General features: G+C 36.5%; 1 protein-coding gene across 4 annotated transcripts; it reads right to left on the bottom strand.

The window, feature by feature from the left end:
* Positions 1-61: 61 nt before the first annotated feature.
* On the bottom strand, positions 62-8956 carry LOC128878229 (histone-arginine methyltransferase CARMER). 4 transcript variants are annotated; one of them, XM_054126252.1, is made up of 8 exons: positions 8563-8956; positions 7866-8006; positions 7236-7730; positions 6894-7160; positions 6595-6817; positions 6210-6496; positions 5829-5965; positions 62-5620 (listed from the first exon to the last, which is right to left on the bottom strand). In XM_054126252.1, the coding sequence occupies exons 1-8, from the start codon at positions 8702-8704 to the stop codon at positions 5492-5494; spliced, it is 1821 nt and encodes a 606-aa protein (XP_053982227.1). In that variant the 5' UTR covers positions 8705-8956; the 3' UTR covers positions 62-5491. The 4 variants fall into 4 exon arrangements, with proteins under 4 accessions (XP_053982227.1, XP_053982230.1, XP_053982228.1 ...); XM_054126255.1 differs by having other exon boundaries at positions 62-1612; XM_054126253.1 differs by having other exon boundaries at positions 7866-8003.
* Between the last annotated feature and the right edge of the window lie 406 nt (positions 8957-9362).

The raw sequence follows: 9362 nt of genomic DNA, 5'->3' as shown, positions 1-9362 counted from the left end.
TTATTTGTGATTTGTTCGTTCGAAGAATATGGAGATGGGAGCAGGAATTCACTATAAGGTGTCGAGATAAATAAGTTTATTATAACTTGGTCTCAGATTTAGAATGAGACAGTTCGAATGATGTTGGTTTTTGTTTTCGTATGTAAAAACGTTGGCAGAATACAAATTTCAATACTTTACAAATAAGTAGATTGCAATCACTAGGCAAACTTGTTTTAACGTGTTACGCTTATTACTGAAACGCTGTGCTCGTTTCTTATCTCGATCGACCAAATCTTAAGGAAAGCGTACATAAATAAGAAGAAATTTTTTATGTCACCTTACATTCATTACACTTACGTTTCTTCGTGGTTATCTAATATAATAATTAACAAGAATTAAGAACAGAAGGAAGTTTAATTAATGTAGCAATCGTTATACTATATCATTGTAATTGAATCGTTAAAAGAAAAAAGAGAAGAAAACTTGAAATAAAAGTAATACACAAATAACGATACGGTACAAATTCAAATTAACGTTTTAATGTAAAATCATACAATATCTTTAACTAAAACCAAAACTGAATTTCATTTGTTCCGGTACTCGAATCTCCTACTTAATATATGTATAATATTAATACAGATCGATGGATGACTAAAATAATTCAAGTTTTGGATTTGGCTTGTTTTGGCTTTTGAATGCTCGTTTAATTTGCGCATCAATGGATACTCACAATCAGTTATTCAAAGTAAAGTACTCAACGTTGTCGTCCGACAATCTCTCTTTCTTGATTTTTAAGAATACAAAATAACGTATCGAGAAGAATTTAGTTCAGTTTGAAGAGACAAACATCGCGACTAGGAAATTCGTCAAAATTTCCAAGCTATCCACGTGTTTCAACATAGTACTACAGATCTTCTTTTATATACTATAATATGTATCATAGTCGACGGCGAGACCTTTCGCATCTTGAAACACCTATATCCCAATCATGACATTCGTCCTTTCGAACGGTACAGTTTCTTTCTTGAACACTTGTCCATTATTAAATAAAAAGAAATAAAGATTTTTCAGCCGATAACGTTAGGTGCCTCACTCTGTACAGTTTGCGTACAATTCCTCCTCGATGTATCGTTAGATGGAACTTACAAATGCTATAGTGTATCAATGTACAACGCATATCAATGTTTAGTTTGATTCTATTCTATCCGATTTATTTTTCCCTACGGTTCAGGAAAGTCGATCCACATCGTATTCGTATATCGAACTTTATGGCATTTTTCACCTGAGAATAATTGCAGGATAATCGTCGATGTACTAAATGTAAAGTAAATCAAGTTTCGTTCAAGTACAATGCACGAACGTGTGTACAAGCAATTGTTTGTCATTGTTGTACGTGTAAAACATGATCTCTTTGTACATAGATATTATACATAAAAAAGACATAGGCAAACAGTATACTGTATATGTATATATCACGAGTTAGTAGGGCATACATGAATTCGTCATTAATGTATGCATTATAGAAAGCTGAGCAGTTCTCTTGTAGAGCAGGGATCCTAGCGTTGTCTAGCTTCTTAATCAAGTGATATTCATTTATCTCTTTTTACTTCCCTGTTTGTTTTTAATCAATCTAAAACAAATAAATGATGATGTGGATTCTTTATCGTGCTTGAAAGACAATTTCTTGAAAATAATTCAACTTTGAGCTTATATGTACAAGTACCATTGACTTGTTCTTAACGAATTACAATGAATTATAGACTTAGTGGTAAATGTAAAATGATGGTGAATAATCTCGTGGAAAAGTAAATTCGATAAAAGAAAAGAAAAGAAAAGAAAAGAAAAGAAAAGAAAAAAAAGGAAAAGTAAAGAAAAAAGAGAAATCTTTGATGCTCAAATGAAAATTTGTTAGACTCGTTAAATCTATAGGATTGTGGATAAATAGTTATAGTATAAGTACAAAGCTCTTGTATGCGGAATGGATAACAAATGAATATTTTGATTTATTGCAATAAAATCAATAGCTCGCACCGATATTGAAATGAAAAACATTTCGATTACTCAAAGCTTCTGACACGTAACAAAAAATAAATAAAGATTCGTAATGCATTAGCAACGAGAAGTATCCGAATATGCGATGATAGTTTCACCGTCAGATTAATATTACAAAAATAGTACCATAATGAACGTTGTTAATAAATCGAGATGAAGAAAATTTGAATAACGAACGATAATCGTACTTCTAGCTGCCAATGGATTAATACTTAGTATTCGCTAGATTTCCTGATAACCTTTCACGCAGTATCAAACGTTGCGGTTTCACAAATACAGTATCGAAAGAGACATATTATCGCGTAACAATAAATCGTTCAACGCACAAACATTTGACGATCATCGTGGGAACTAGTACGTATATATTTATTTTACTGTAAACGTATCTCGTCTTGATAAAAGCAATACGGTATTTATTAAGTTGAATACTACGAGAAGTATAGTATCCATCTTGAAGAGAACAAAATAAACAACTTAGCTTTACGTGTAATCATAATTTTCTATAAACGAACGTACAAATTAAAAATGGCGAAAAATGTGTAAATATCATCCTTCGAACTCACGTCTGACTACCTGAGATATTTTGTATCTTTCGGTCATTAAAATTCTCTAAAATGAAAGAAGATATAGACGTATACGCGCGCTGAAAGTACGCATGCTGACACTGAAAGCAATATCTAGAAAAATATCAAAATGTATGCTTAGTTTTACTCAATCTTTTGTCTCTCCTATTGAAACTAAAAACGCGGTAACTAATACTTTTATAGGCGTTCGATTCTAAATATTGCTTTTAATGTTCTCATTTTCTTGAAGAGAGAAAAAACGAGACACTGGAAGAAGCATATTCTTGTTACAATAACGAATCGTACAATATTATCAGCACTTGTGGAATGCCTGCAGTCAAAGTGATTTCAAACGCTAAACACGTACGTTAAAAAATTATATATGCGCCTTTTTCGTAGAGCTACCGTCACTTCTTAAGGAAAGCTCAAAGAACGTTCGTGAATTATTTACATTTCTAATTGTACTCCACTGAACAAATAATATGATACAAGTAACGAGAAAAGGGATATGGCAAAACCCGACTTTCCGAGAAGAAATCAACGAAACTATCGTTCGAGTAAGAAATATGATACACCCTTGATTCTTATGAATTTTAACCGTAATACTATCAGCTACTTTTTAATTAAATGATTCGACTCGCTGCAAAAACAGCGTGTATCTACTGGTTTCTTAGCTTGAAAATAGTTTTTAAGGTACGCAAGATGGGGCAGCTTATACGAAAGCAAGTTTGTGCATGTAACAAATAAAGAGCACTCCTTAGGAACTAACGAGACTTAAGCGTTATACCGAGATCTGAACCATACATATAACCGACTTGTAAAGATTAAGCATATGTATAATTATTTTAATTACAGGTAACCCTCGGATAATAAGATGGTTCGTATCCATAAAAATGTATGCAATAAAACTAACTGCACCGTGTAGATTTGGGATCGTACGGATAAAGGGTTTGCCAATTTGTACAAATTTTATATTTCTTCGAGACGGATAAATAACCGTGGTCACGCTTTTAAATAGCGTCAAGTTTTAATTTTCAAATTGCTTTCTGTTCCACAACTCGACAGTGTGAGTCCTACCATGATAAAAATTCGTATCGACTGTATTTCCGCGAGCTTTGAAATGTATGCCACATTATCAAGAAATTACCTGTACGTTTAATGTAGAAATACATTCGTAGTCGTCCGGTAGAATTAAATAAGTCGTTAATTATTCTGAGGCTATAAAAAATCTTAAGTCTATTTCATCACGTAACAAAATTTATCGCGATCGAGAAATAAAGTAACCGAATCTTTATACGACCAACTCGTAAATTCAAAGCGGAATAACTCTTTGTATGGCTTCATTTATTTATTTATTTCCTCTTTCTTTTTGTAATCATCTTGGAAAGATCGAAACGATCGAGAAATAACCAACATTCGTTTCTTTCCATTACGGAGGAAAATTTTGTTACGCGTAGAATCTCGATGAAATCATTAATCAGTAAAGGACATAATAGGCGGTGGAATTGTAATATAATAGTCCAAGTACTTTAAAACTATAGAATTAATCCTATTGACCAAAGGCCGATATGTAATAGAAACGTCACAAATTTGAGATTGTGCCTGTACACGCTATTCTAACATCTGTACATTGCAAACCAGCTAGATACGAATCGTAACTTAATGCATCGTAATTGTATTGGAATATATATCTTTCTTTTTTTTTTTTTTTATTTACTTTTAACGTAAATTATACCGTTTCATCGATCGATTTGCGTAGCAGTTGGATTATGTACAATCTTTTTCTCCTATAAATTATAAATAGTTTAAGGAAAATATCACTTAATCGGGGATAAGAAACTTATACATATAAACGTTAAAGTGGACGTACCAAAGTGTACACGTGGTTTCTATAGAATCGATTCTTGTTTCTCGTATGTTTTAGTGGGAAGTATACAGAAAGGATACGTTAAATGTAATACGCTACGTAAATTGAACAGATAAATGACAGGCAATGCCACAGAGTGCTCCATATCGTATCTCTAACGAATTATTGCTTTTTGCACTTTTCTCGAAATATTCGGAACGTTATGCATTATTATCCTAAAGGTCATATAAAAACCGCTCAATATCGAAAATCAACCAAGTCGGTTATACATCGTAGCTTATATCCGACGCGCAGTGTTCGATTATGGAAACCGTTCGAGTACGATACTAAACGGAAAGAAACGAAAAAGAACAGAGAAAAAACGAATGTTTAAAATGCGATAAAAGAAAAGAAAAGAAAAGAAAAGGAATTGCACTACGATCAACTCTTCTCGTTATTGAGCCTCGATGTACAAACGATATATCAGGACCCCGAAAAATAGCGTCGCGTGGAACGTTTGCGCACGGTTAAAATGTATTGTCGTTAAAAAATATTATTTTCTCGGGTACATTTGGCAAGCATGCACATCTGGATCGAATCTTCGAGGGAAATCTGGAAGATCGAATCTTCGAAGGGACAATTAAATAAAGGGCCACGGTATATGAAAAATGAATGACAACTACGAGAGGACGGTTCGCACTCTCCTCCAACGTGCCTCCCATTGCGACTTATTTCTTCTAGCGTTCCATCCAAATCCGACTCCAGAACCAACTATGACTTTGTTCAAGTAAGCAAAGTTGCCGTTGTTGTTGTTGTTGTTGTTGTTGTTATTCGTGTGGCCGATGCTCGAGTTAAGACTGGCCATGTTGACTGCGTGCAAAATTCGAACAGCGGACGAAAGACGTAATTTGCTCACCGGTGAACTAAACACCAACTTGCGGCTTTGTTTAGTGTTGCTGTCGGCGTCCCCGCTATCGTTAACGCTATGACGATCGCTCGACTGTTTCACTGCGTAGGAATACTCGGTGCAAAATGATTTCGCCATCGATCATTGTCGATACGTTTGAGACGATATGCCGTTACCAGGCGTCACGTAATCGCCGATCATCAAGCTGGGATTCACAGGATAATGCGAAGTGTTGCCAAGGACCAGCGATTGCTGGAAAGTAACACCAAGCTGTAGCGCGAAAGACCACGCAGGCAGGCGTACACTTTAGTATCCTTTCGCAGATTAAAATCGAATGTTTAGCGAGCTATTGTTTCGTGCAGATGTTGGCGCACCGAACGCTTACGATTGCGTATCGTATGTAGAATTTGGTACATCGGTACACAACTTGGGAAGTAGCTCGCTGAAAAATCTGTATCGTAATTGGTTATCAACTTACCGTGGCTGGAGATGTGAACATGTTCGGAGTGATTCCACCGCCTATTAATTGCGCTGCTTGTGTGCTCGTCGCTGTACCACCGACTCGGCCTCGTCCTGTACTTGAAATCGAACCGGGATGAATGTTTGGCTGACCTCCTGTAGAACACACATACGCGCCAGTGGCGGATAAGTAAATAATATCTTTGTGATCGAGATACATATATTTACACGGATAAAAACACTTGTAAATGGGTAAGATAGATATCCAAAAGTGGTGAATCGTATTTAAATTCGTGTATATTCCTAGAATAAAAAGTTTCATATTAAAAGAACGCGTAATCGTGTTGCTCGTAAATGCAATCGTATTTTTCAGATGAACGTTACCCAATTCTTTTCTTACCTATCGCGAGCAGATTGCCGGTGTTTACTGCTGCGGTTGCGTCCATGGAAACTTCTCCCAAACCGTTGACGGACATTCCATTGACCATGTTGACCGCTTGTCTGGCACCCTGCGCGTCCAACGTTGTCCAATAAGACTCGCTTGGCGAGGTATTATTTAAACCTGGAGGAGGTTGCGCAGCTGCGCCTGTATATCTAAAGTACGGATTTTTTAAATCCAAAGTATTACTACTACTCTCCATGTTTGTTCCTTCCAGCTTCAAATCTATCGTCACATCGTAAGATTGTCTGAAACGAAAAATGTTCAAGTTTTATCAATTATACGCTATTCGCCATTAATCGACGATGGTCAATTTCGAGTCGAGTCGAAAAATTTGGAATTTTACCTTTTGTTCGCGATAAGAATGACTTTTCCAGACAACAGTTGGCCACTTTTACAAAATAAAGGGTTTTCCAAAAGGCAGCGAACTTGGTACCAATGCGTAAGGGGTTCCGTGGGAGCCGTACTCAACCAAACCTGTTGCGTCGACCCGATAAATGCAACATCGAACCAAAATGCAAGTCCATGGCAAGTGCCGCTTTCCAGTATGTGAAAATCGACGTCAATTTCTGGCAAATATATGAATAGTACGTTATGTCAACAGTCGACATCCAACGATATACATCGATATAAATAAATGTTCACCTATTTTATGTAAGTCAGTCTCATTAGCTGTTTGGAAGTCGACTATGTGTCTAACAGATTTAGCCATACAAATTCTTATATCAAAGGTATCGACGATTGGTTGCCTAAAATACTCCTTAATTGCGTTATTTCTCATCGCTGAGAGATCCACTCCGTGGAAACAGGTCTGATACCAAAAATTAGCTTTATTAAATTGTTCCATGTAAAGGTTTTCATCGGAGAACGGTGCAATGTGAAGATCGCCTCGCGAAGGAAACATTCTTCCACCTGTGTCGCAACCGTTCGATGGGTGTTACAACAAAAGAATGTAAGCTAAGGAAAAAATAATTCATACGTGTTTACCTGGAACTAACCACTTTTTTGCATGCAGGTAAGTCTCGAGCATTCTTTCATTGTACAACATGTAACCCATGGGTTCGCTCACTATGCAGTCAACTAGTTCAGGTAACTCGATTTCTTCTATTTTGCCAGCTATCACGACGACCTTATCCGACAAATTATTTGCGGCAACTAATAATTCTGCGTGATTCGCCATGTTACTCGCTTCTACCGCGTACACTTTCTTTGCACCTGCTTGAACAGCGAAGAACGACAATATTCCAGAACCTGCGCCTACGTCTAACACAACTTTGTCTTTGAAATCGGACAGGTTCCCTAAAATCGCTCTCTGGTATGTACTGGTTCTAATGTAATCCTGCATCATGTTTTGTTGCTGAGAGAGGTAGCCATAAAACTGAAAGTACTGCATAGCCGAAGATTCCTCGGTTCTTTCGTTGAACGCGGATATGCCCTTGCCATTTTTCAGTTTCAATATTTGAGAGTGAAAGTGCTGAAAGTCTGCAAAAAGAATTCTACGTTTTTTTAATAATATAGAGCAATGTCGTGTGGTATCTTTAGAATGAAATAATTTTGATTATTAAGATATAATAATCGGATATATATACATAGCGCTATAAATTTTCATCGACTTACCTGTTTCATTGGCGAATGTTACCAGTAAGCTATCCATATCCAATGTGAATACGTAACTTCGCGACGATACCCTAGAGCATTCTGTACTCGGTGTTACAGGAAATTCCAGTAAAGTAGTTTTATCTCTGGCTGTCGAGTCTGCTATAATGTACACGAAAATAAGAAAGGGAGAAGTTTAGTCGATAAAAAAATATAGTCATTGATTTTGTGGTAAATATTAATTGGCAACAAATAAACAACGTCTACCATAATAACAACAATGATCCATTGTATTATGGTAAACAAACGCAAAGACTCTACGATAGCTTGTTTTTTTTTTTTAGAAAATAAAAGATATCGATCACGCAATCTCGAGTGAAAAGGGAATAAGAATTGAAATCTATTCGACGAAAAATGAAAGATTGTGCAAACAAAGAATACAGCTAAAAATCGCGTTTATAAAATAAGACGTGCTAAATTAATACGTAATAAATAATTAAAGATACGTGTCTCTGTTTCTTTCGCATAATTTGCTCGAGAGCCAATAAAAATATGTAATTTCCAACGATAGGCGAATCGCAACAAGCGGCAAGGATACTCGTTAGATTTTAACAAAGAAAACTGGTAAACGGTCGTTCCGAGTGTGGTTATGTTGTTCATCCCGGGACGACGCTAACACGATTCACAAAGAATAATTTATCGAGTGATAAGTACATACCTGCAAAGAACTCAACGCTCAGACCTTGAGGATCATAATTGATATTAAGCGTGACCGGCTTGTTGTATTTAGGTGTTGACTGTCCATTGTTTGACAAAGTCGATACTGTCACCGCGCGAAACACCTTCGCCATTTTTACCATCTTTATACCGCGTGCGTATCGTACGCTGCAGTTCTGTAATCTGTTCCCACGAGCTTCCTCCTTATCGTGACGTTGTTTACCGGGCAATCGTTGGCCAAGAAACAAGTACACGGGATATCGTTTCTCTGGATGGAAATCAGACGAGAGATATCGAGAAAAACTTGATCTAATTGCAATTTTTCACGTTCTCGCACAGTACCATCGACTAACCACCCCCCGGCGCGTATTACACACGCGCACTAAGCTCACTAGCGCACTGAATATATACCTAATTGAACTCCCTAGATATTCGCGATAGCACATGAATCGACAGGGACATTCTAAATCCTAAATCTTAAATCCTAAATCCTAAATCAACCATTTTCCTTTACGATCGTTTGTTTTAACGTGTCATTACTGACTCGAATCTCAAAGTCCAAAGTATCGACTTTGCTTGCCAGATCATTTTCCTTCGCAACTAATCAAACTCGAAAAACAGGATAACGAATAGGAGGATTGTCAATGGCGGATTATTCCTCGTTGGGGCATAGATTAAAATGAAATTTAGAGCTATCCAGCTAAAGAAAGAAAGCTGGCAAGTTGTCACCTAGTATCGTAAATTGTAAAGCAAAGAAAATTGTATCAAGGTGGTTTGGTCAAAAATGATAACAGTTCAGAA

The sequence above is a fragment of the Hylaeus volcanicus genome, chromosome 6 (genome assembly GCF_026283585.1).
Source record: "Hylaeus volcanicus isolate JK05 chromosome 6, UHH_iyHylVolc1.0_haploid, whole genome shotgun sequence".
Lineage (NCBI taxonomy): Eukaryota > Metazoa > Arthropoda > Insecta > Hymenoptera > Colletidae > Hylaeus > Hylaeus volcanicus.
The sequence above is the reverse complement of the archived record's forward strand: the minus strand, read 5'-3'. Positions and strand labels throughout refer to the sequence as shown.